The sequence below is a fragment of the Stegostoma tigrinum genome, chromosome 18, assembly GCF_030684315.1.
Source record: "Stegostoma tigrinum isolate sSteTig4 chromosome 18, sSteTig4.hap1, whole genome shotgun sequence".
NCBI lineage: Eukaryota > Metazoa > Chordata > Chondrichthyes > Orectolobiformes > Stegostomatidae > Stegostoma > Stegostoma tigrinum.
Window position 1 is genome coordinate 14,144,968 of NC_081371.1, and position 27,824 is coordinate 14,172,791.

The window sequence follows — 27,824 nt, forward strand, 5'->3', positions numbered from 1 at the left end:
CCAAAATTGTAGGTGTAATGGACAGTGAGGAAAGTTACTTCAGATTAGAACAGGAATTTGATCAAATGGGCAAACGGTCTGAGAAGTGGCACATGGAGCTTAATTTAGATAAATGTGGGGTGCAGCATTTTGGAAAGCCAAATCAGCACAAGTCTTCTACACTTAATAGTAAGGCCCTGGGGATTGTTGCTGAACAAAGAGACCTTGGAGTTCATAGTTCTTTGAAAGTGGAGTCAAGGTTAGATAGGACAGTGGTCAGTGCATTGAGTGTAGGAGTTGGGAGGTCATGTTGCAGCTTACAGGACATTGGTTAGGCCACTTCTGTGCGCAATTCTGTCTCCCTCCTACAGAACGGATGTTGTGAAACTTGCAAGCGTTCAGAAAAGATTTACAATGATATTGCCAGGACTTCAGCTATAGTGAGAAGCTGAATAGGCCTCTATGTTCCCTGGGGGGGGGGGGGGGGTTCAGAGACTGAGGGGTGACTGTTTATAGGTTTATAAAATCGTGAGGAGCATGGATAGAGTGAATAGACAAGGTCTTTTCCCCAGTGTAGGGGAGTCCAAAACTAGAGGGCATAGGTCTAATTTGAGAGAGGGAAGATTTAAAAGGGACCTGAGGGGCAACATTGAGTAGCCAGAGGAAGTGGTGGAGGCAGGTACAATTACAACATTTAAAAGGCATCTGGATGGCTACATGAATAGGAAGGGTTTAGAGGGAAATGAGCCAAATGCTGGCAAATGGGACTAAATTTATGCAGGATATCTGATCAACATGGAGCGGAATGTAACGGGGCCCTATTCGGTAACTGGGCCCAGCTGGCGCCTTCCCCAAATGGTTAGGGGGCCAACGGGGACTGTGCGGGGATTTTTGCTTTTTTCTTTCAGTTGCTGTACGTACCCCCAGGGTAACCTGGAGCGGCTAGCATGACCGGGTAGGTGTGTAAAATATTTAATTTTTGTATATTCTACGAATAAAGTATATCTTTTAAATAAAAAAAATCTGATCGGAATGGACAAGTTGGACTGAAGGGTCTGCTTCCATGCTGTATGTCTCTGTGACTCTATGACTCTGTGACAGAACTCCCATTGCACAACACAGGTTTCCACAAGCAAGGAAAAGGAACCCAGGTGGTCATTCCTGATGACTAAGTTTCAGCAAATTTCAGCAGGTTGGTTCATATGTTGTTTAATTAATCGATTTATGAAAACTTTTTCAGTGATTTGATAAATATCCAAGGAAGTGTAATCGTGAAAATCTGCACATCAAAAGCAGAAACAAAACCTGACCACCTCCCAAAACTTGCTGAGTTTCTCTTCTCATTTCTGGGGTCCAGCGAAGTAACTAAACTCTATTCGGTAACAACCTCTACAAATAGATTAAAGGGGCAATTTCGATATGTGCAGAAAAACTGGTAAAGCACCCTCAGTAAAGCCAATGCATGGTGTTTGTCAATTGGAACTAAAGATTCGAAAACCTTAAAAGGCTCATTTGGCAGAAACACACAAAAAATTGCTCGAAAAGCTCAGTAGGTCTGACAACTTCTGTGGAGTGAAATCAGAGTTAACGTTTCCGGGTCCAGTGACCCTTCCTCAGAGCTGGAAGTCCTTGGTAAATTTAAACAGATGCAATCCCCACAACCCATGGGATTATTCTGCCCAGTCATACCCACAGTCTGAACTCCTCCCGAGGCTGTCGTTTAAAATGCAACTATAACTTGAGGGAGCCTTGGTGGCAATTTCCAAGCAGGGTGTCAAAGTGGAGAAACGTTGGAGGGGGTGCGGTGGGGGAATCGTCGTTTCTGGCAAGATAGCGTGTTCGTTTTAAATAGGATGGGGCGGGCGCAGGATTTACCATTTCAAAAAGAACGGAAAATTCCTCGGAAAATGGTGCAAAAACTGGTGGGGGGGGGGGGCGAAGTAGGAGGATCTTGCATTGTAGGTCTTGCTGGGGTCGAGGGAAATTTAAAGGGAGGAGGGAGGAAGATAACTGCGTCTGAGGTGCGACGTGTTGAGTGCAAACGTTACGTCTGCATTAGCTGAGGCTGCTGCAAACAGCGGGGTTGGAGTTTGAGTTACAGCTGCTGCCAGGTAACCCGGGCTCAATGTTTCAGCAAAGCTCCTAACCTTCTTAAAGGACAATGAGCTAGTTGTTTAGGTTCTGCTTTTATTTGCACGTCCGTGTTTATTTCTTTGCAAAGAGCGGTGTGTATACTTTTGCTTTAGCTGGAAAAAAAAGAGGGCGTGGGTAATTTGCTGGAGGTATTGGAAAAGCCCATTTCCACGGTTCAACAGCAAAGGATCATGAACAGCAAACGGCGCGAGGCTCAGCAGCTGCCATCGGCGGATCGCACGGCTCCGAGCGGCACCAAGAGCCGCCAGCCCGCCAGCCCTTGCCCGGGCCGGCTCCAGGATCTGTCCGGTGCTGAAAGCGGCGTCCGCACCGGTCCGTGCCTTCCCACATGGATGCGCCTGTACTTCTACGGGATGCACGGCATCGCCCTGGACGTGGTGCTGTCGTCGGCGCAGCGCTTCGTGAGCACCAGCGACCCGAAGATGCTCGGCTTCTCGTCGCCGTACCTCGGCGTGCTGCACTCGCTCGCTCACTTGGCCCTGGAGAGGCTGTACCTGCAGGAGAGGCTCTTCCAGCGCCGCCCGCTGCTCTTCCACCTGCTGCTCTACCCGTCGGCGTACGTGAGCCTGCAGACCGCGCTGGCGACGCTCGGTGCCGGCGGGGAGCCGCGAACCAGCTTACTGCTGCTGCATTACCTGCTCGCCCTGTGTGACTCGCAGTTCTTCCTCAAGCGCTTCCTGCGGCTTCAGTGTCAGTGCCCCGCTCCCGGGCAGCGCCAGCCGCCGCCCCAGGGCCTCCCCGGCTCGCTGCGCTTCGTCTTCTACGGCATGCACGGTTTCCTGGACGAGATCGTCTTCACCTCCATCTTCAACCTGGTGGAGGCGGCGGACGGCCGGCTGCTGGGCCACACCTCGCTCTGGTCCTTCCTGATGTACGGCAGCTGCAGCTTCGCGGTGGAGAAGCTCTACTTCCAGCTGCACTACCGTTGGGGCTGGAACACCTGGCAGAGGCTGCCCGTCTACATCCTCTGCATCTACACCTGGGAGCTGACCTGGGGACTCGGGCTGCGCCTGTACGATGCCTGCTCTTGGGATTACTCTCACTATCCCCTCAATTTCATGGGCCTCATCACATTGATGTACTTACCAGGCTGGTTGCTGCTCAGCTATTACCAGGATGTGCTGTCTAATGTCTTACTACGTGTCCATTATGCCAAGTGCAAAAACTCTAAGACGATTTATACTAATGGGAAAAGTACAACTTAACCGCAGCGCGAGCTTCACTTTTTAATATATCTGAAACTAGGAGATTTCAGTAACTTTTTAAAAACACGATACAGACTTACTGCTGTATGTTTTAATTTTGGATATGATCTCTGTAGATAACCGCTAACAAACTGAAGAGCGCCCAGTTTCCAGACAGTGCATGTTTCCATTCGTGGCAATCTCCAGATTGTAAGAAATTGATGATTAGCTGCTCGTTACACATTCCACTTTTGCAGAAAAAAAAACAATGCCCAATGGGGCTCCTCTGTGACCAGAACGTTACATTCTGAAGATCAAGATTGTGAAGCAGTTTTAGAATCCATTTCTGCTCTCACTTCTAATGTGTTTGTAGTTTAAACATCGGGCTGTGGTAGATTCAGCAACAAGTGCTGCTTGTTGTGGCATTGTGAAACTCTTTTGCTCAGTGGGTCAGTTTTTAAGGCTTATCATGAGCCTGTACAGGAAAATCACTGCCAGCACACCTACTGCTGCAATACCAGTGCAGTTCAGAAATCACTTACTTATGATCATAGGACCAGCAGCTCAAACCATTTTTAAAAGATCAATTTCTATTTTTAAAAAATACCAGCCAGTATCGAGTCAATTAAAAAAGGCAACATGCATAGGATTTTTTAAAACGACGTCATTAATTTAGGATGAGGTGATACTGAGTCCCGTTAGGATCAGAATGACTGGTGTGGTACTAACCAATACACCATTATCTGAGTTCAGAAATTTCTGAACATGAAAAATAGAATTCGTTTCTTACTATTGTACTGCAGCATGTGTTGTATCCATGCCACAGTATTTTTAGTTTTTTTAGCCAAATGTGGTGGCTAATAGAACAGACAATTGTTTCTTCCTAACCTATGAAAGACCTTACCGATCAGAGGCATACACTCACTTTAATACATTGAATATTAAGGTTCATAATTCTAATTGGAAGAGTTGAATGTACATTACCTTTTTCTAAAAAAAAATCAATTGTTCACATTATGTAGAAACCTATTAATTTCATTAAAACATATCCAATGTGGATTGTAAAAATTGCACTAGAGCTGCACAACTTCTTGAACACAGAGTTGCAAGAGCAGAGTTCAAATCTACCAGGTCAATGATACTGTTCCTGCAATGGACATGTTAACCACACAGGTTCAATTTTAATATTGTACTGTGGTGTTTTATTTGAAGTATATATAATTTTGTTGACATTGTTTGATAACAGCCATGTGTCACTGACGTATTGGGTTACTACAATACCTTGTTTAAAAAAAAACTCTACAATTTGGCTTCACCTTTGCATTCAGTACAGTACAATGAATAAAATAAGTAATTATTGATAAAGGCTGTAAACATGCTAAGCTAAGGCCACAGTTTAAATCTGTACACTTCTGTATCAGACAGCTTAAGCAAAAATTAATCCATACATTGCATCATTAAAAACATTACACATAACAGAAGTAGTGTGAGGACTGCATTGTACTCGTGCTGCCATGCTCTTCATTGCTTCCATATTCTGCTATTTGGGAATTATAATAGAGTAAATATAGATTTATGTTTTACAAGAGGCAACTCTGCTTGGGACTTGTGGCTTGCTATATTTCCACTCCCACCTTCCTTTGCCCATATTCAAACAAGAGATCAATTGGGGCAAATACCTACAGCACTGAAGCGACCAAGGTGGAGAGAGATACAATTCACGCGAATCAGAAAAAAATGTTATTTTAATTCAAAAGAACAAAGTTAAAGGAGAAAACCTAACACCAGATTACTGAATTATGTGGATAATCTCTGCGAACAATGTAAACTAATATGATCAGTTGTTTTAGCTTAATGCAGCATCCTCTAGGAGTCATTTCTCCTTGAAAGTGGGCATAAAGTATTTAATGTTTGTGACTAGTTTCAAATTTAACAAAATTTCAAGTACCAACCAGCGATGTAATTTTGCTGACCACTGCCAGTATATTTTCAGGATCCTAGGTGTCTGTTCTTAAATTACAAGACCAGGGTTCAGATGACATAAACAACAGTAAGAGTGATTTATGTCATCTGAACTCAAGACAGTGTCACTGCATTGTAATTGAACAGCCAATGTGTGTTTACAGTAGCTGAACAGTGAATGTATGGTGTTAAACAACAATCATGGTAGTAGGTTTATTCAATGGCCACTCCTAAATTCTTGTCTAATCCACAATTTAGCTGACATGTCACAGTCATTAAGCAAAATTCCAGTTTTTTTTTAAATTAAGCAATTAAACTACAAAATTGAGGTGTGTGAAACCCATTGGAATTACAGTTTTGACAGTTAAAGTAATGAGATTTATCTCAAACCTCAATAACATTACATTTTATTAATATATAGAATTCTTAAGTTTAGTTTGCAGGAATACACACTAACATCTACTAATATGTACCTATCCCTTGGAAATATAAGAAAAAAATTACTATACTTACAAAGATCAGGTTGCTCCAGTTAGCACCATCAGTCTGAAGTATCTACTTGGGTTGCTATTGTATGGATGCCTAAAAATTGTTTGGAATACTGTTCAAGACCAAAACAGTTTTTCAATGTAAAAGCTGAAAAAGGAATGGTCTATCAGTTTTTAAAATATGTCGGACACGTTTAGAATCAGACAGCATAGAAATAGGCCATTCAGCCCATTTTGTCTGTGCTAGTTCTTTGAAAGAATTGTTCAAATATTCTGAGCACTCAGGTATGTGAAGGTTACACAGAACGAAGTGGCTAGTCACCTCAATCATTCGATGCCAGTGTTTGTAGTTCACATGAGCCTCCTTCAATGCAATCTATATAATAATTCTTTTTATCGTTCACTCATCAAATACTGTTTTTGCTTAGAAATATTGTGATTCCTTAGTTTGCAGACAGAGACTTTGAGTGTGAATTCATTATTTAGAAACGCCCGTAGAATTTGTCACACATTAGAGCTGTCTGTCACTGTCTTCAGTGATTGTAAATTTGGAAAAGAAAGTGTATTCTGTATATGTTCCATTCTATACAGTAGAACAATGTGAGCTACCACACCAACATAGTAGACTGGATTAAATGCTTATGATTCTAATGCTCAAAGCTGCTTCAATATATCATTAAAATCTATATTTCTAAATTGAACACCGCTATGACAGCACAACAACTGCAATGCAAATGACCAATTTCCAGTCTTTTTTCCTATACTGAGCAAGAGACCAGAACTTTCGAGCTATGTCTCATTTTTCAACTTTTATACAGTTAAAATACACGTCTCATGGATGAAACAATTTAAAATACATTGCACATAAATAACATAAAGTGAAAATGTGGGATGTTTAGTCCACCGCTTGAGCACCATGCAGACAAGGTTCGTGTCTAATGAGTATTAAATACAGTGTCAAACTAATACATTTATTTTAAATAATATGTTACATCACAAAGTAATACTAAAATTTAAATTCCAGGTTCTGTTGTAATTGGTGTTGTTTTAGGAAAAGAGCCACTTCATGATGCCCAAATAATTACATCACCAAATGTTACTTAACTGCTATGGATGCTAAAAGGTAATTCACCTGTGTATAAAGTAAGTTTTACAGTAAATACAGAAGGCATTCCATCCTCTGGAACTTATAAAATGGCCCTAACCCCACAATTCTGCTTGGATCACAGGAACTGGCTTCGCATGGAAAAAGCTGAAAACTTATTCTGAACTTTGACTAGTACTATTTAAATGATCACGACAGGTTTTGTAAAAATTTCCACTGACAGATTCTATCCTTTATAATAAAACTGCAACTTTATTTTTTTTAAAAAGTGCCTTGTTAATTAGGGGGGCTAAAATACAGGAAAACTAAAATGAAAAGTAGATACATGCTTTCAAAGTTTATACGGATTAACCATTGTCAAGTTACAGGTTCGAATAATTTTAAAAATGAGATCATAACCATATTTTACCAACGGAAAAGGAGAACAGGAGAGGTCTGATCCTGTAAATCTTTTGAATAAAAATATATTTGACAATTCAGGGTTTAGCACTGGAAAAACTGCCATCAGAGATTACTGTACTCAGTGATTCATCACAAGGTAGCCTGGCCCAGTGCTTCAGAGTCAGATGTTATAGGTTTAAAGTCCACTTCACTTGAACACATAATCTCGGCTGACACTTCATTGCAATACTGAAAGAGTGCTGCATTTTCATCTTTCAGTTTAGAAGTTAAACCAAGAGCCTACTTATACAGATAATCATAGAAGTGGAGCAAATTATCTTCACGTACTGGGCCAATTTTTATTCGTCAATTACCACCATCAAAATACATTAAACGTCATAGAGCAAGAGGATTGGTTAGATCGAAACAAAGATTTAGAAGTTACTGAATTCCCTTACAGTACGGATGAACATAAATTAATTCTCATTTACAACAAGTCTTATATTTGTGTCAATGTACCCATGCTTCTTTGCATAATGCCTTTTTAAAAAAGGATTAAGATGATGTAACATACAACTCATTAGTTTGCAATGTAACTGCTCTACTGAGACTTCATAGAATAACAAATATAAAAGGGAACAAATGTGAAGTAGGTGGCAAAGTCTCTGGTACTGTAAAAGAACATAGTTAGTTTGAGAGATCGTGATTACAGGCTTGTTTAAGTGCTATAGTAGAAAGACAATTATGACATCAAATTGGACTAAAACCTGCATCTCACCGTGTAACATGCCAATTTGAAACAGACTTGTGATCATCAGACTGCACTTTCAAGCAATTGTTGGATGTATTTCAAATTTGCTGTCATTGTGGTACAGTCCAGATACTACTATCCTCCACTTGGCAGAGTCTGATGTTCCATATGTACTAAAACATTGATAATAGCCTTATTTTGTGCTGTTCTCATATTGAGATTCACAAAATAAAAGATGAAACTTGGAATGGTGCATATCACTTCCACACAATAAAATCAATTTGCAGCCTTCTTTCAAATTTGCATGAAATCATTAGGTTATATTTATGGCTTATGTCTTGATGAATGCAAATAATTTGAAAGAGCAATTAAGATATGAAGGAAATGTCAACTGAATTTCCCTGCTACCCTGTGGATGTAGATGGCCTTTGAGATGGATGGAAAACCATTTGACAGAACTATATTGATGTTAGTATAAAAGTGCAATCCATGATATTGTCAAAATAGGAAAGTGAAAGCATCCCCATCAATCAGCAAAATATTGCTCTCCTGCTTGTGCATTCACATAACTACTTTCAATTTAGCAGGAACTTATCTTCACTGGTCAAGCAAACCATTGCTGTTATAAATAGGGTCAGTTCTTTTGGATCAGTAATCATACATTGAAATACTGCTCTATATTAATACATCACATGCAAAATGAGAAACACACAATCAGGATATCATCCTATTAAAAAGGGTATAGACATTTTCTGTGGGTCTTTTTTTCAGAGGCATCTCTTAAATAAAGAAGCCATGTGCCCATGGCTTACCAAAATAATTTATGATTACTCAGCATTACTGTTGAATGGCACAATTTTCCTTAAACGTAGAAAATGACCTGAAGTCAAAGGAAAGCAAAGAAGAAATCTTAGAAGTCCATAATAACAAGAACTGGGATTGAAAGACTCAGGCCCAGCTGAGTTAGGCTTTACTTTTCCATACTTCTTTCCAAGGTACATAGGATGGACAAGCTGTTTACCATCTTCTACAACAGGAGACCAACCTCAACAGTGCCTGGATTTGGAGTGCTGAATAAGCCACTGTAGTGTAATGTCTGCAAGGAGACAATTTAAGATATGAATTGTAGCATTTTGTCACTATTCATATTTCAGAAATAAAAGAGTAACAATAATTGCTTATCTGTATCTTGTCCTTGAAATTTCTGAAAATACCATGGAGAGCCATTCAAGTACCTTCAACTTACTCTACACAATGTTTCAAATGTTTAATTTAACGAAACACAGAAGTAGTGAAAATCAAATTGCTTATTAAATTACTGAAGGTGCCTTTTTCTTTAAAGCCGCTTAACTTATTTTTTAAAACAATCATTGTAAACATTTTAAGTGTAAGTAGTACATTGAGTTGGCTTGATGATAGTTTGTATCATGAATCTCCATTTAATGCAGTATATGTGTACAATGAGATTCACACAAGTAGTCATGTACAGCAGCTCCAACTCAAGATCGAATTTCTGAATTGTTATACATATGATTCAAACTCTATCATTGTTTATTCAAGCACTTGTGCTCACTCTAAGCCAGTGCATGGTTTCACACATTTACTTTTCCATTTTTCAATTTTTTATAATGACTGTGAAGAGAAAAGCAAAACAATTTTAATTTATAATTTACCAGATGGGAAAACAGAAAAAGGCCTGCCCATGACCCACCTTTGAAGCTCAACTAAGCTCACTTCAGCTCAACAGCACGTAAACTAAATCCAAGCAGGTTGGTTCTAAAGAGTTTAGTGAAAATTGTCTTAAATTAAACTTCTTTCACTGAAATGTTCCTGAAATAAATATATATTTTATTATTTCATTTTTAATAAGTGGATAAAATTTTCCATCTAATGCACAAGACGTTAATTGTCCAGCTTCAACAAACAAAAATACTACCACAAAAGAGTTGAAAACTGTCATCTGAGGGATACCTGAACAAGAATATGTAGATATATTTCCTCGTTAGTGCTCAGAGTATTTTCAGAGACATGCCTGAATGCAAAGATTTAAGACATTTTGTTGGCTGTACATACTACTTAACACGAGATCTGTAAATTCTACATCTTCTTACTCTTCTACAAGAAAATCAGCAATTTAAAAGCTTACTTCAGAGAAACAGGAGTAGAGAATTGGGGCAGGGTGAATGGGGAAATATTTTGCCTTCCTCTGCTCTGCTGAGTTCTCAAGCTACATTGCATTGTTTTAACAGGAGGTAAGTGTAAGCCAGTGATAGAGGCAAAATGTGACTTTTGAGAGGAAAACATTTACTTGTTGGTTCTCTTGGTCAGAGAAACAGCTGCAATGCCTTCCCTTCCTGCCTTGTACCACCATTTCTGATGACTCCCACAGATATTTCCTTGTCCCTTCCTACTCCTCATCTACATAAATCCCTGCACTGACATCATCTGAACACAAGAGGCAATTGATTACAATATTAGTTTCTGCATGTTTGCAGAAGAGATTCTGTTCTACCTCATTGTTATTGTCTCTAGATTGCCAGATGGTCTAGCATACAACAACATTAGATGAACAGAAATTTCCTATAACAAAATATTGGGAAGGTCATCATCATCCTCAGAGTGCATCATAAACTCTACTTGCTTATAACAGATTCTGTCACTCTTTCCAGCAATTGTCTAAGGCTGAGGCAAAACATGAAAATCAAATCAGACCTCAGCATAAGAATTTGACTGTACAGCCTCATCATCAGTCAGAACACTGACTAACACCTCTGTAACGCTGCCCTACTCCATCTGTTTCATTGCTCGACTGCTGCTGAAACCCTCAATGATGATTTTGTTACCTCTCAAATTCATCTGCCCAACTCACTCCTAGCCTCCCACATCCTACCTCTACAAATTTGTTGTCCAAGATGTCCTAACTCTAACCATTTCCTATTCATCCATCACCTCTCTCTTCACTGACCTACTTTGACATCTGATGAACAATGCTTCAATTTTAAATTCCCATCATTTTTGCCCTCTCTGTTTTTGACCTCACGTCTTCGAATTTTTGTAACATCTTCCAACCCTGCTACATTGTCGGTTCTCATGGTCAAAGAAACAGCTACAACGGCTTCCCTTCCTGCCCTGAACCATCATTTCTGATGACTCCTACAGTGGCTCAGTGGTTAGCACTGTTGTCACACAGAGCAGGGACCTGGGTTTGATTCCACCCTTGAGTGACTGTCTGTGTGGAGTGTGCACATTCTCCCCGTGTCTGCATGGGTTTCCTCCAGATGCACAGGTTATGTGGTTGGCCATGTCAAATTGCCGATAGTGTCCAAGGATGTGCAGGCTAGGTGAGTTAGCTATGGAAAATGCAGGGTTACAGGTTGGGTCTGGGTGGAATACTCTTTGGAGGGCCAGTGTATACTCGATGGGCAAAATGACCTACTTCCACACATCATGATTTTATGAATATCCAAGATATCTGTGCCATTTCAATTCTTGTCTCTTAAGCATCTCTGATTTTTATCACTTGACCTTTGATGATTGCACCTTCAACTATCAAGTCACTAAACTCTGGAATGCCATTCCTGAATTTCCCTGCCTCACTTTCTACATTTCCTCCTTTAAGACACTCTTCTTTAAAACCTACCTGACTTACCAATCTTTTAGACATCAGCCCTAATATGTCCTTACATGGCTAAGTGTCAAATTTGGTTTGATAATACTCCTGAGAAACGCCTTGGAATGTTTTACAACAGCAAATAAGCTATACAAATACAAGCTATCTTTTTTTTTAAAGAACAAAATATAAGGTGACATTGTCAAATCTGTTAAAAACTCAAATTGCACAGAACAGTTAATTAATGTGTTAAGAAAATGTGCAGTAAATAAAATGTTCAGTTGAGTTTCTATAGAAAATGCTATTACCACTGAATTAAGTCAAAAGGTACACAATCACATTTAAATTTTCATACAATTTGCTCTAATTTTTAAAGAAGCAAAGTAAGAACACAAATGATACCACATTAAAAAAAGCACTATTCAACCCATCATGCCTGTACCCACTCACCTCTACAAGTATTCATCCAATTCCCTCTTGAAATTTATCATTTAATCTGCTCCGACCATTTATTCAGATTTGGCATTTTCGGATAGTATATCTCGGACTGAAGCGACTTCCTTTACGTTTCAATTTTCCTCATGTCATTTCTGATCAGTAGCTCATTATGTTAAACCTTTTCTCTTTGGTTTCCACCTATTGGTCATTGGAAATAATTCCTTTTTTGTTCCTCTATCAAAATTCTTCAAGATTTTGAATTCCTCTCCTCAATTCTCTCCATAAACTTCTCTGCTCCAAAAGTGACCACTCAAGGTTCTGTAATTGTCCCATGTAACTGAAGCCCCTCATACCATCTTGTAAATCCCCTCTTCATCCTCTCCAAGACTTGAGCATCTTTCAAACACGTTGTGTCCAGAATCTACCTCAATACTGCAGCTGGGAACTAACCACTCCTCAAAAAAAAATTAGTATTTCTTCGTTTATATTCCATGCCACTCACAAAACTAAGGATCAAATGTGCCTTTTAAACAGATTCCTAAACTTGTCTTCCACTTTTAAAGACTTTTGTACGTACAGTTCTAGTTGTTCCAACTCAGAAGTCTTCATAAAAGTGAATTTTAAATTGTACCATTGACCTCACATTGCTTCTCTTCATTCTCCCCCTCAAAATGAATCACCTCACACTTTGCATTACATTTCATCTGTTTTCTGTCTACTCATTTCACCATACTCTATGCCTTCCTTGAGCCTGTTACTGGCCCTCTCATTGCCTTCTATATCTCTGGGTTTCACGTCATCTGCAACCTTTTAAATGATGTCCACAAGATGTAGGAGCTGAAGCAGGCCATTCAGCTAATCGAGTCTGCTCTGCTATTCCATGAGATCATAGCTGATCTGATAATGTTGTTCTGTAATATCCTGCATACCTAAGATATACATGTAATATATAATCAGAGAGAACAGATATCCCAGCTCCAATCCTTGCTTCTCTAAGCTCTGAATACACCATTGAACGCATCTCTTTAATCTGCAAAATAACCATTCACCACTAGTTGGTGCTTTTTGTCCCTTAGCTAATTATGTACCCACACCACACATTTTATCTTTAACTTCACAGGCTTGAATTTTAGCACATGGTGCTTTAGCAGAGTTTGAAAGCCCATAAATGCATCAAACAAATTTGCCTCATCAACTCACTTTGTTACTTTACAAAACAACTCAACCAAGCAAGACAAACATGACTTGCCTCACTTGGATGGAGAGGAATTTGTTAAGTTTGTGAATTTTCTGATTCAGTATGTGGATGTACCTACCAGAAAAGGTGCAAAACTTGACCTACTCTTGGGAAATAATGCACGGCAGGTGACCGAGGCATAAGTGGGGGAGCATTTTGGGGCCAGTGACCATAATTCTATTAGTTTTAAAATAGTGATAGAAAAGGGTAGAGTGGATCTAAAAGTTAAAGGCATCTGGATGGGTAAATAAATAGGAAGGGTTTAGAGGGATATGGGCCAAATACTGGCAAATGGGACTAGTTTTATTTAGGACATCCGTTGGCACGGATGGTCTGTTTCCATGTTTTATTTAGGACATCCGTTGGCACGGATGGTCTGTTTCCATGCTGTACATCTCTATGACTCTTTCCAAATCAAAGTTGGCTGTCACTTATTAACTGATTATTTTTCCAAATGCCAACTAAATTTCTTACAGCTATTACCTTGAGAAGTGTTCCTGCTACCAAGGTTTAATTAGCCAGACTGCAATTGTTGGGTTTGTCCGTCTCTCATTCTCTGATCTGTAACATTTCCAGTCCTCCAGCATCACTGCAGTTTGGAAAACCATAGTCAGAACGTCTGCAATTTCTCACTTAACTTCGTGCAGCAATCAAGGATGCGGGTCATCATAGATACTTCACCCTTCTATTTAAGTAGTACTAATTTTTTAAAGCACTCCTTTTTTACTACCATCCCTTCAATTTCTCTACCACCCCATTCTTTACTGTGACACTAGCAGTATTTATTTCTTCGGTGAAGACAGAAGTAAAGAATATGTTTGTATCTTCATCGCACCTTTTGCTACCACAAGACGGTCTGTTTTGGTCCCTAAGTTTTTCCACCCATTTGGCTATATTTTTACTATTAATATGTTTACAAAAGGCTTTCGGGCACCTTTTGAGGCTGTATTTTAAGCTTTTCTCAAAAACTTTCTTAGTCCTTTGCAAATCCGTATTCTGTTCTCCTCTGCACTTTTGCTTTTTTGAAAAAAAAATCAGCTTGGTTCTCCACTCTAATATGAAACTGGGGTTTATTACTAACTTGCTATTTTTGTAATTTTTAACTAAGTCTATATCTTTAATTACTCCAGGAGCTCTAGCTTTGGATACACTTCCTTTTCTAGTTTTGGGAAAATGCTTAGTTCTTCCTGAACTATCTACTCTTTGAAGAATTCCATTACTCGTAAATTCCCTTATCTGTCAGTCCTTTGATTTCAATCCTACCTGGTCCAGACTTCTTTTTACGGTTCAACTGACCATTTCAAAATTCAGAAAAAAACGGCAAGAAGAAAATAAGTGCTCCAAAGCTGATGAAATGGTCAAAGTTGCCTCTGAGCAGTACAATTATCCAGCAGTCCAAAAGCCATTTGTAGCCCATGCATAAGTCATTATCTTCAAAAGAACATGCTAACATGGAGACGTATAAAACAAATAATCGGGGTCACACACTTAAATAAATTGTTTACATGCTCCACAAAAAAATTAGAGGTAGCAGTGACAGTGATCACTGTTCCCAAACATCCCTCTTATTGAAAGATGCCCCCTTTAATGAAGCACTGCTTCATTCCTCATTGGTCTGGACATACATTGATGATGAAAAGCTCTTTTGTATCCACCTGAGGAACTTTTCTCCCTCTGCCCTTTTCATCATTACTTTCTCAATCGATATGGGGATAACTGAAGTCCCCTGTTATCCCTACTCTGTAATCTTTGTGCCGTTGTGCAATTTGCAGGAAAATTTGTTCCACAAACTTCTGTCTACTATTTGATGATCCATAAAGGTACACCCAGTAGACAGATGGTTCCATTACCATTCCTTAATTCCAAACAAATGCATTGACTTTGAAACTTCAGGTAAGTTATGACTTTCTAGAGCTGTAACATTACAGGCAGGGTGTGTTTTTGACGGATGGAATGAGGGTGATGGGGAAGGAGGCCACGGCCTTCCAGCCCAACCTACAAGCAGGCCTTATGGTATACCCAGTGGGCAGGGACTGGAATTGGCAGCCCGCCCACCTTTATTTAAATAATAATTAAGAGCCATTTAGGAACATTAGCAAGTCTATTGATCCAAATAGTATAGACCACGCCAAAATATTGATGGTGGAGTCTGTCAGACAGGAGTGGATAGGGTTTAAGTTTTTTAAAAGGTAGACCTACATAAGAAATGGTGAAAAGGAAGGGGACACCCCTTTCCCAGGGAGTGCCCTATATATGTTAAGGGTGTCCCATTTTCTGCATGAAAATACATCCACTTTTTTCCAGCCTGACAGAACCTGGTACTTCATTCCCCATTGGAGTTTGAGGGTCCAAATATTTATTGAACTCAAATTCCACCATCTGCTGTGGTGGGATTCAAACTCAGGTCCACAGAACATTATCTGGGTCTCTGAATTAACAATCCAGCGATAATACCAATAGACCATCACATCTCCTTGTCAACACAACATACTTTCAGCTACCAAGAAGCAAAGAAAATCTGGAAATCTTACCCACAGAAATTTCTTTATTGATCAGAATGTATGAGGGTGTCTGAAACCCAATTTCAGATTTGAGTTTTTGAAGCTTTTAGTTCAACTTCACAGAGTGCATTGTGTCACACTAACTGCCTGTTATCTGCTTATCCTAACAACGAAGTGAATGGAGTTGAATATGGGGCAAGAAGTCTAATGGATGACTTATGAAAAGATGCTTGCTTTCCAAAAATGAAAATCTACCCCTTAAAATTAAAATGAAATCCTGCAAAATACAATTCTTAAAAGATACAAACCAACTTACTTCAACAAATATGAAGAAAGGGAAAGAAAGAACATGAGAATTTGTAGATTAGTAGTCGTAGAATACTGATCACACTACCACTGAGACAAGAAACAGCCTTGTCAAATACTAGCACTGTAATTTTCCACACACAAATATGCAAATGAGCATTTTGCTCACAGTTTTGTACATTTTTCTCCCAACGCCAATCAGAGAATACAAAAATTAATAGTTTCTTTTTAGACAAAACAAAGCTACTCCCAAGTTTTTTTGCCTTAGTTTCCCACAATCGATCCCTGCAGCTGAAGCAAGCTTCAAATTGATTCTTGTAGTTGCTTAATATTTGACCAAAATGGATTTTGTTCACATACACACCATGAAAGTGACTGACAGTGGCTATTCAACAGTTTTATGCCTCAATACTGCTTCCTCTGGTGTGTACAGAAGCAAAATTTGAGATCTAACCACTGCTGCTGTTGAGATCACATAACTCAGAGCACATCATGAACTAAGTCTGGCTTTTAGCTGAGTAGCTCAGTAACATTTCCTGGTGCTCAGGCTACAAGGTATTACGCAAGCTGCAGAAGTACGTTCACATCTGTGCTTTCAGTTCTACACACAATTCATACTTCACTTTGAAATGCAAACACATATTTTAGAATTACGAACACAAATGATAGAAATATTCAGCAGGTCAGGTAGCATCTGTGGAAAGAAGTGGGGTTAATGAGCTAGGTTGACAATGATCCTTCAGCTGAACTGAACAAAGATAGGTACATCTATACTTTTAGCGAGTAAAAGAAATAGAATCACAGTTATCTGCTAGACATTCAGAATTCCTTGAACTGCTGTTCTCAGCGTATCTGATGATCCATTCTCAACACCATCACTCTCTCACAGACTCTCATAAGCAGCACAAACGCACTCGATTTCAAAGCTGGACTGGTCCACAGTTTCAGCCCATCCTTCACCTGACTACGCATTGTAATCAAAAATTTTTTATCTTCCTTTGGAATAACCCTATTGCAGGCTTAACTAACTTTTGGGTAGCATCATCCCTCTAACACTCAGATGGTTGCTATCCAGCCATTCATACCTCATCCAGACAGTACACCTTCTGGTTCTTTGCCCACTGCCACAAAACATCTTTATCATTTGCCTCCTTTGCCAATCAGTTTGTCACAGGCTTTGCATTCTGTTCTTCTACTCCTCTTATCCACTTTAATTACTTAAAACCTATTACAAATCCATCGTTCTTCTGTCTGGTAAACGGTCATCATTCATCCAAAATATTAACCGTTTCTCATTACAGATGACGCCTGGCCTACTAAGTATTTCTAGCATTTTCTGCCTTAGCTCCAGATTTCCATCATCTGCTGTAATTTCCTTTAGTGTTGGCATACTTCACTTTGTATGACCTTAAGTTCCAGATCCAAAATTTCCACTTTATGCCTCAGTGACATTTTGGAACATATAGAAATGGACTGCATGTAGTGTCGCAGTGGTAGTGTGCCTACCTCTTGGCCACAGACCTGGGTTCAAATCCTAACTGCTCTGAAGGTGTGTCATGACATGTCTGAACAAGTTAAATAGTATTGCCAGATTTTGTGGAATCTACACACTACAGATCAAAATACAATGTTGTAAATCTATTGGCGCATTTCAGCATTCATTTAGGTTTCTGCGTGGTTTGGTCTTTGCATTCTCGCAGCTCACTAAATTGAACTTCTGTTCTTTTTAGAGGTCATTCACCATAGCTGTTGTACATCATGTTCTCCCTCTTCAGATGAAATGCAATGACTTGGCAAAACCGTTTCCAACCCGTTATGAATATGATCATTCAAATCCAACTTTTTGTTCACTGCTCTTTCCTGTGCATTGTCATTGGTTGCCTAGAGGGATTTCATTTCAGTGACCAAGACGCTGAGCTGAAAGAAGCCTTTAAACTTTGCTGAGGCTGCACAAGTGTTGTGGGCTTAAGCCCAAGTGAATTAATACAAACATCTGAAGCTGTACAAAGCTTCCATTTAATTAGCTTACTACTATAATGAATGCATGTCTCCAAGCATGGGATGCAGAGAGCTTTAATGTCGTGTTCAATTTTTGGACAGGTTTATTTTGTTCATGGGAAGTATTAAGAAGGAGAAAGAAACAAGAATACATGCTTAAATTTGCATGATTTTATGTAGCTATTTCCTTCACAAGAATTCCAAAATGTAAAGGCAGCATTTAAATGTTTAAAATGAACAAATTCACAACAATGTTTTATCCTGTTGTGCAGCAACAGCAACTACTGCTAACTTCAACTCAGCACAAATCTTAGTCCTAACACAGTAGCTTTTGCAAAAAGAACAAAGCAAAAAAATTTAAGGAGACCAGAAAAATTCAGAACATACAACAGCTATTTTCCAGCAGTAGATTCTACTGCTTACACACATTGGAACAACAGGCAAATCAGACTTAAAACGTTAACACTGTTTCTCTCGCCACGGATGCTGCTGGACCTGCTGAGTTTCACGAGCACTTTGTGTTTGTTTCTCTCTCTTGCTTTGTTTTTGTTTTGAAGATGGGGATGGGACAGCAAGATCATCACATGGTTCTGTACAAGAGAGGAAAGAGCTACCCTCACTTTTCCTAGTAGGCAGTTATACTGCTGCTGCCCTGGTCACAGGCTGGAAAGAACTGGTATGGCAAAGAGAAATCAGAAGGAAGGGAGAAAAAAAAAGACCCATTTGAAATCTGATTGTTGACTCAAAAGAAAGAAGGAAAATATGCAATGTGGCTGTTTAATGAAATACTGGGTGGTTCATACAACATATTGACTTTAATTAAGAACTTTCTTGTTCTTTCAATAGGTTCAGTTCAATTGTTTTTCAGGAAAGATTTGGATAATTTTCAGAGTCTAAATAACAGAACGGCTAGGAGAAATTCAGAAATACAGGGATGGCGACGGATTTGAGGCATTATCACTGAACTATTAGTCCAGAAACTCAGCTAATAACCTGAGGACCCAGGTTCAAATCCCATTATGACAGATGGGTGCAATTTGGATTCATTTTTCAACTCTGGAATTATGAATCTACTGATGACCATGAAACCATTGGCGATTGTCAGAAAAACACATCTCATTCTGAAGGCTGAGCAGGAGCCAACGCATACCCAGGGACTGCTGTGTAAGTGAACTAATGTACTCGGGGAGTGGCTAAACCCGAAACAATACATGTGTATTGACTCCCAGCCATTCTCCTCCTCTAACCAAAAAAAAGACTCTGTGTGGGGAGGTCGGTAAGTTGGGGTTTTTCTTTTTTTCTTCTTTCTCTTTATCTCTTTTGACAACTTATAGCAGAGGGGATGGAATCTAGGGCAGTTGCATGCTCCTCTTGTAGGATGTGGGAAGTAAGGGTCACCAATAATTTCCCTGCTGGCTTCATCTGTGAGAAATGCACCCAACTCCAGCTCCTCACAAACCATGTTAGGGAACTCGAGCTGGAGCTGAATGAACTCTGGATCATTCAGGAGGTTGAGGAGGTAACAGGAGTTATAGGGAGGTAGTCACACCTAAGCTACAAGATAGAGTTAGCTGGGTGACTATCAGGAGAGGCAAAGGGAACAGGAGGACAGTGCATGGATCCCCTGTGGCAGTTCCCCTCTATAATAAATATACCACTTTGGATACCATTGGGGGAGGAATGACCCAACAGGGGAAAGTGATAGCAGCCAGGTCTCTGGCACTGAGCGTGGCTCTGTGCCTCAGATGGGAATGGGGGAAAATTGGAGAGCGTTAGTGATAGGAGATTCACTGGTTAGGGGAACAGACAGGAGATTCTGTGGTCCCAAGCGAGACTCCTGGATGGTATGTTTCCTCCCAGATGCCATGGTCAGGGATGTCTCAGTTTGAGTCTACAGGATTCTAAAGGGGAGGGTGAGAAGCCAGGAGTTGTGGTACACATCAGTACTAATTACACAACTAGGAAAAGGGATGAGGTCCTGATAAGTGAATATAGGGAGTTAAGTTGCAAACTAAAGGCAGAACAAGCAGAATAGTAATCTTAGATTTACTACCGGTGCCAGAAACAGACAGCGAGTGCAGCTGAACACATGGCTACAGAACTGGTGTAGGGGGGTGGCCTTCAGATATGTGGATCATTGGGATACCTTCTGGGGAAGGTGGGATCTATACAGTAAGGATGGGTTGCACCTAAAGTGGAGGGGACCAATATCCTGGGCGGGAGGTTTGCTAGAGCTCTTTGGGAGGGTTTAAGCCAGTTTGGCGGGGGGGTGGGAACTGGAGCTACAGATCAAAGGATGGGAAACTGGTGTACAGGTAGATACAGCATACAGAGAATAGGGAGGATAGACAGCTGATGAGGCAACGTTGCAGTCAGTGTGATGAGTTGAAGCGTGTCTATTTTAATGTAAGAAGTGTCAGGAATAAGGGTGACAAACTGAGAGTATGGATCAGTACTTGGAGCTACGATGTCGTGGCCATTACAGAGACTCGGATAACACAGGGGCAGGAATGGTTTTTGCGTGTTCTGGGGTATAGATGTTTCAATAGAAATAGGGAGGGAGATAAAAGAGGTTAGTGATGATATCACAGCTGCAGAAAGGGAGGTCATGGAGGAGGGTTTCTCCACTGAGTCAGTCGGAGGCTCACAGATGATGTTACCTAGAATGGTGACGAAACGTCTGAAAACTAACCTTCCAGCTCAGCGAGCAAACTCACATCCATGTACTGGATAGGTTTGTCCCACTGGGGCAAGGAAGGGATGGTAAGGTGAAGGAACATTGGATGACAAGACATGTGGAACGTCTAGTCAAGAGGAAGAAGAAAGCTTATTTAAGGTTGAGGAAGCAAGGATTGTACACGGCTGTAGACGCCTAAAAGGCAGCCAGGAAGGAACTGAAAAATGGACTTGGGAGAGCTAGAAGGGGGCATGAAAAACCTCAGTGGGTAGGATTAAGGAAAACCCCAAGGTGTTCTCAGTTTATGTGAGGAACAGGGTGATGGTCAGGTTGAGGGTAGGGCCAATCAGGGATAGTGGAGGGAACTTGTGCCTGGAGTCGGAGGAGGTGGGGGAGGTCCTTAATGAATACTTTGCTTCAGTATTCACTAGTGAAAGGGACCTTGTCATTTGTGAGGACAGCGTGAAACAGGCTGACATGCTCAAACAGATTGATGTTAGGAAGGACAATGTGTTAGAAATTTTGAAAAATATATGAGGATAGATAAGTCCCCTGGGCCAGATGGGATATGCCTAAGGTGCCTACTATGGAAAGTGAGGGAAGAAATTGCTGCACCTTTGGCAATGATCTTTGCGTCCGCACTATCCACTGGAGTTGTACCAGATGATTGGGTGGTGGCAAATGTCATTCCTTTGTTCAAGAAAGGAAATAGGGATAATCCTGGAAATTACAGACCAGTCAGTCTTACTTCTATGGTGGGCAAGTTGGGTTGTTAAGAAGCTGTATGGTGTGTTGGTTTTCATTGGCAGGGGCACTGAGTTTAAGAGCCGCTAAGCTACGCTGCAGCTCTATAAAACCCAGGTTTGACCACACTTGGAATATTGTGTTCAGTTCTGGTTGCCTCATTGTAGGAAGGATGTGGAAGCTTTAGAGAGGTTGCAGCAGATTTACCAGGATGCTGCATGGACTAGAGGACAGGACTTATGAGGAAAGGTTGAGGGAGCTAGGGTTTTTCTCATTGGAGCGAAGAAGGACGAGAGGTGACTTGATAGAGATGTACAAGATGATGAGAGGCATAGATAGAATGGATAGCCAGAGACTTTTTCCCAGGTCGGAAATGACTATCATGATTATAATTATAAGGTGATTGGAGGAAGGTATACAGGAGATGTCAGAGGTGGTGGGTGCATAGAATGCATTGCCTGTGGTGGTAATAGAGTCAGATACATAAGGGACATTTAAGCGACTATTGGATAGGCACATGGATGATTGTAAAATAAAAGTAATGCATAGAGTATGATAATAGGTCTTAGAGTAGGATAATAGGTCAGCACAACATCTTGAGTTGAAGAACCTGTACTGTGCTGTACTGTTCTATGTTCTCTAATGTCCTTCACGAAAGGAAATCTGCCATCTTCACCTGGTCTGGCCTATGTGTGACTCCAGACCCACAGCAATGTGCTTGACTCTTGAGTACCCTCTGAAATGGCAAGCCACTCAGTTCAAGGGCAGCTAGGGACAGGCAATAAATGTTGGCCAGCCAGTGATGCCCACATCCCATGATTGAATAAAAAGAAAGAAATTTGGTATAATGGAATATGGTGGCAACCAAGGTCTGGATTATGGTTTTACTAGCTGTTGAGTTGATGCAGGGTCAGAGACAGGAAACACAATAAAAGTAGCAATGAGCATTCTTTCTGACGGAGCACTAAGATTGAAAACATAAGTCAGGAAGCAGGAAGCCAAAAGTATGTGGAGGTTGCTACAAGAACCATAATGGCTCAATTCTCCTAATGTTTAACCAGAATGAGCTGGAGATAGCATGAAGGGTTACAAGGAAGATAATGGAGAAAATTGTGAAGGATGTGGACTCAGCGCTAGAATCAGATGAAGCAGCACCTTGAAAGAGTCTCAGCCTGGTGGGCAAGGGGAAGGAAGGTAAAGCACCAATAACAGATGACCACATTAACTTGCATTTTCTAAATTATCCAGTATTGAATGGGTTTAACAAATCAGAGCGAATATACCTCTAATTCCAGTTGTGATCCTATTTGAGGGAGCATTCTACTAGGTAGAGCTGTCTGTGGTGCTGAAATTTGAATTCAATGATAAATACATATTTAGAACCAGAAGCACTTACCAATGTTATCCTTCTCTTTGCAGGATACTGAATAACAACAGATTTCTCGATCCTGGATAGCAGATAGATTCCTAAGAATAAAGATATGCAGTATAAATCCAGGAAAATGTAATTCAATATTAATAAGTGGCTTCTTAAGCAAACTAGTACACATGAGTCCATTAAGCTTATTTCAGAAGGAAACTTGTATAGACTGCTGCCATGGATATGAAAGTTTAGACTTTCTATGGGAACTACACTCACTAAGTGTTTACTTTGTTAAGATTATTTTGTTTTGTGTATACCTTTGCGTGTTCAAACTGCAAGCTGCACTGTTATAGGTCCCCAAGACTCACTCCAACTAAGCGCAGTCTAAGTCCTAATGGGGTCCCCAAGAATACTGTGACATAATTATACACAACGAGAATAGAGAAGATTGGGACATTGTCCTATTGACCAAGCCTGGTGACAACATTGCTACAAGAAGAAATGATTTTGTGTATAATATTTGTAAGCCTTTCATTCTTCATATACATTCTTTGTTGGAGAGATGACCGTGCTTTAATCAGTATACATTGGTATCATTTCAGTTCTAAGTTCTATTTACTGTAGTTCATTAAAGTATTTTTTCATCACCCTGTAGATTTCTTGATGTGGTGCGTTGCTTAAATAGGCTTGATTTGCTGCATAATTAGACTTGATTTCAATTTAAAATGGACTGTCTATAACTCATTCCAAGACATGGGGATATCAAGAAACACAGTGCCCATTGACGACCAGGAGGTCTCTTGTGGTGGAGAGGTCGTGTCCCTACCTGTGGACTGGGAGACCTAGGGTCAAGTCCCAGCTGCTCCACCAAAGGTGTGTAATAATATCTCTGAACACATTACTCAGAAAATAAAAGTTAAGTTAAAAAAAATCCTTCTTGGAGACCAGGAACCTTGTTTAAAATATATGGCTTGACCCGGAAATGTCTACAGGGTCAGAACACCTATTCTGACCAAGATATCTCTGGAATCTGCCAAAATGGAAAATTCTAGTCTCTCTGGAAGAAAGGTGTGAGATTATGATGATACAAATCCAATCCATTTATCACCGCTTATACTTCACATTTGATTATATCCTGAAAGAATAAAGGCTTACATTTTTTCAATTAGCTGTTTCTCATCCAAAGCATTAGGAAGGTCTCTCTTATTTCCCAAGACCAACACCTATATGAAAAAAAAACACAAGTTCATTAAGTTGAATGAAGGACTTTCAGATCAGTCTTCATGATATTATTGTTTGTCTTTTCCAAATAGGTTTTGTTAGTTTTGAACTCTAAACTTTTCTTTACACCTGAGGCATCGTAGTAATGATTCTGAGTTCATCAAATAACTGTGCAGAACAGTAAAATTGGGTATAAAAAGTTGTATCTGAGAAAGGCTTTGATCGGTCTTATTAGAGGAAGTGAGATGTAAGAATTAAACAGTTATTCTTCGGAAGCAGTCAGCAAATTCCCAGTTGAATCTTGTACCCCTAGAAATTAGCTTCAGTATTAATCTGTAGGCAAACCTTGTACAAACAAGAAGTTAGCATTAACAAAACATTTCAAAGTCAAATGGAGTTCAGGGAGAGGGAGGTGCCAATCACTGATAAGGACCTGGGCAGGTCATAATAAGATTAAATGATCCATTACGCAATGAAGTAAATATTAATAACATAAACCTATCATCTAAAATGGGCATCTGTTTCTTATGTTTCTATGAAGCAAAATTGGAATTCAGATAATGAAGATACATCTATGACCGACATTGTTTAAGAACACTAAATTTCTCTTTATATTTCTCAGAGTCTTCCTCCATTTAGACTGGAACTTTAGTCTCTGTGGTTTGCTTGATTAAATGATCATGAACTTGTACTCAGTTTCAGAGGTCAATTATTGGAAGTTTAAACACACTTACAGCACAAAAGCTGGAAAGCAATTTATTCATGGAAAATTACAATCCTTTACAATTTAAAATCAAATTCTATTATCATTTTGCTGAATCTAAAACTAGAAATTCATTTTGTATTTTGTCCAACTGTCAACTGAATAGTAATATTTATCTTTTCATTTGTCTCGCTATTTGTTAGACTTATTTTATAGGCTACCAAAGGAGAAAGTAGGTGCCACAGTGCATCAGAATACCATCTTTCAATTCTGCTAGAAGCAAAATTAATTGGAATACAAATCTCTTGCTGCACCTGTGTCCTTATTTAGGTGAGCAGTTCCAGATAGAATGGACCATTGTAAAATTCCAAAACTACGCTCTATTTAAGTCTCTAGTCAATAGACTCTAGAATAGTTAAAGCAAATCAGGAGGGTAAAAAAATGACATGAGAGTTGGGCAAATAGGATTAAGGTGAATGCAAATCGATTCCACAAATACATTGTGCACAAAAAAATAACTTGGGAGAGAATATGGCCCCTTAAAAATCAATGAGGCTGTCTATGTGCGGAACCAGAGCAGATGGGTGAGAGGCGAAACAAATATTTCACGTCAGTACTTACTGTGGAGAAGGATATGGAAGCTAGGGAACTTGGGGAAATAAATAGCAATGTCTTGAAAAGAGTCCACATGGCAGAGGAGGGGGTGCTGGAGGTCTGAAAATGTAAAAAGGTAGATATGTCTTTGGGACTTGATCAGGTGTATCCCAGAACTTTGTGGCCCCTTGCTGAGATATTTGCATAACTGACAGACACGAGTGAGGTGCTGGAAGATTGCAGGACAGCCATGTGGTGCCAATATTTAAGAAAGATGGTAAGGAAAAGACAGGGAACTATAGACTGGTCAGCTGACTTCAATGATGGGGAAGTTGTTGGAGAGGATTCGGCAGGACAGGATTTACATGCATTTGAAAGGCAAGGACAGATTAGGGATAGTCAACGTGGCTGTGTATGTGTGAAGTAATAGCTTACTTACTTGACTCGTTTTTTGAATAGCTGACAAAGGAGATTGAAGAAGGCAGAATGGTAGACACGGTCTATATGGACTTCAGCAATGCATTTAACAAGGTTCCGCATCACAGATTGGTTAACAAGATTAGATCATGTGGAATTCAGGGGAGCTACCCAAGTGGATGAAAATTGACTTGACGGTAGGAGACAGTGGGTGGTGGTACAGGAATGATTTTTGGACTAGAAGCCTGTGACCAGGGATGTGTCACAAAGATTGGAGCTGATTCTGTTTTTTTGTCATTTGTAAAAATCATTTGGATGCAAATACAGTAGGTATGGTTAGTCAATTGCTGATGATTCTAAAATAGGTGGTGTAGTGGCCAGTAGAGAATGTCATCTCAGGGTAGAACGGGACCTTGATCAGTCCTCAGCCAATGTGAAGTATTGCACTTTGGTAAAGCAAATCAGGGCCAGGCTTATACACTTTAGGCTTGGGGAGTGTTGCCGAACAAAAAGGCTGAGGGGTGCAGGTGCATAGTTCCCTGAAAGTGGAGTTGTAGGTAGACAGCGTAGTGAAAAAGGCGTTTGCCATGCTTGCCTTCATTGGTCAGTGCATTGAGCACAGGAGTCAGGACATCATGTTGCAGCTGTATAGGACAATGTTGAGGCCTCTTTTAAAATATTGTATTCAATTCTGGTCTCTCTGCTGTAAGAGAAATGTTGTTAAACTTGAAAAGGTTCAGAAAAGATTTACAGGGATGTTGCCGAGATACGAGGTTTTCAACTATAGGGAGAGGCTGAATAGACTGAGGCTTTTTATGCCCTTGGAGTGTCGGATGCTCGGGGCTGACCTCATAGAAGGTTCTAAAATCATGAAGGGCATGGATAGGGTGAATGGACATGGTCATTTTTCCAGGGCAGGGCAGTCTAAAACTAGAGGGCATAGGTTTAAGGTGAGAGGGGAAAGATTTATAAGGAACCTGAGGGGTAACCTTTTCACGGAATTCACCTTTTCATGTATGGAATGAGCTGCCAGAGGTGGTGACGGGGGCTGGAACAACATTCAAAGGTATCTGGATGGGTACATGGATAGGAAGGTTTTAGAGACAATGGCCAAATGCTGGCAAATGGGACTAGGTTATTTCATGATAGCTGGTCTGTGCCAGGGTCCAAATACATGCTGTACAACTCTATGACTATAATTCATGCTGGTATGTTTCGAGTGCTATTTCTTTTTCATTCATGGGCGTAGTCATCACTGGCTGGGTCAGCATTTATTGCCCATCCCTAGTTTACCTTGACAAAGTACCAGTGAGTTGCTTTCGTGAACTGCTGCAGTCTACATTAGGGAAGTAATTCCAGGATTTTGACTCAGTGCCAGTGAATATTTTTCCAAGTCAGGATCATGAGTGGCTTGGAGGGGCTCTTGCAGGAGCTCTTGCAGGTGGTGTATCTGCTGCCCTTTTCCTTTTAGAGGGAAGTGTTCATGATTTTGAAAGGTGCTGTCTAAGGATCTTCGGTGAATTTCTAGAGTGCAGCTTGCAGATAGTATACACTACTACTTCTAAGTGTCAGTGGTGGAGGGAGTGGATGCTCATGGATGTAGTATTCTGGATGATGTCTAGCTTCTTCAGCATTGTGGGGGCTGTACACATGAGGAGTATTCAATCACATTCCTGACTTGTGTCTTGTAGAAGATGGGCCAACTTTTGGAAATCAGGAGGCAAGTTACTTGCTGCAGTATTCTTAGCCTCTGATCTGCTCCTATAGCCACTATGTTTATGTGGTGAGTTCAGTTGAATTTCTGGAAAATGGTAACCCTAATGATGTTGATATTGAGGGATTCAATGATGATAACACCAGTGAATGTCAAGGGGCGGCAGCTAGATTGTCTCTTATTGGTGATCGTCATTGACTGACATTTATAAGATGCGTACATCACTTGCAAATTCTCAGCCCAACCTTGCATGTTGTCCAGATCTTGTTGCAGTTGAATATGGACTGCTTCAGTAAC

The 27,824-nt window shown here is 40.2% G+C and overlaps 2 protein-coding genes across 2 annotated transcripts in view; one reads left to right on the forward strand and one right to left on the reverse strand.

Annotated features, from left to right (window-relative positions):
* The first annotated feature begins 1,928 nt into the window (after positions 1-1,928).
* Positions 1,929-4,798, forward strand: tmem229a (transmembrane protein 229A). The gene has a single exon (XM_048548974.2). It carries the CDS (start codon positions 2,304-2,306, stop codon positions 3,336-3,338), a length of 1,035 nt encoding a protein of 344 aa, XP_048404931.2. The 5' UTR covers positions 1,929-2,303; the 3' UTR covers positions 3,339-4,798.
* Positions 4,799-5,504: 706 nt separating this feature from the next.
* Positions 5,505-27,824, reverse strand: part of LOC125460855 (ADP-ribosylation factor-like protein 8B-A) — an 85,977-nt gene continuing 63,657 nt past the window's right edge. Inside the window, exons 5-7 of the mRNA XM_048548977.1 lie at positions 24,034-24,101; positions 22,912-22,982; positions 5,505-9,100 (exon numbers count right to left, since the gene is read on the reverse strand). Of these exons, the coding sequence (XP_048404934.1) occupies positions 9,051-9,100; positions 22,912-22,982; positions 24,034-24,101 (189 nt within the window). The 3' untranslated portion in view covers positions 5,505-9,050. The remainder of the gene's footprint in view (positions 9,101-22,911; positions 22,983-24,033; positions 24,102-27,824) is intronic.

Bases quoted from the DNA above. Each gene is read 5' to 3' on its own strand.
- tmem229a (XM_048548974.2), top strand. From the start codon at position 2,304: ATGAACAGCAAACGGCGCGAGGCTCAGCAGCTGCCATCGGCGGATCGC.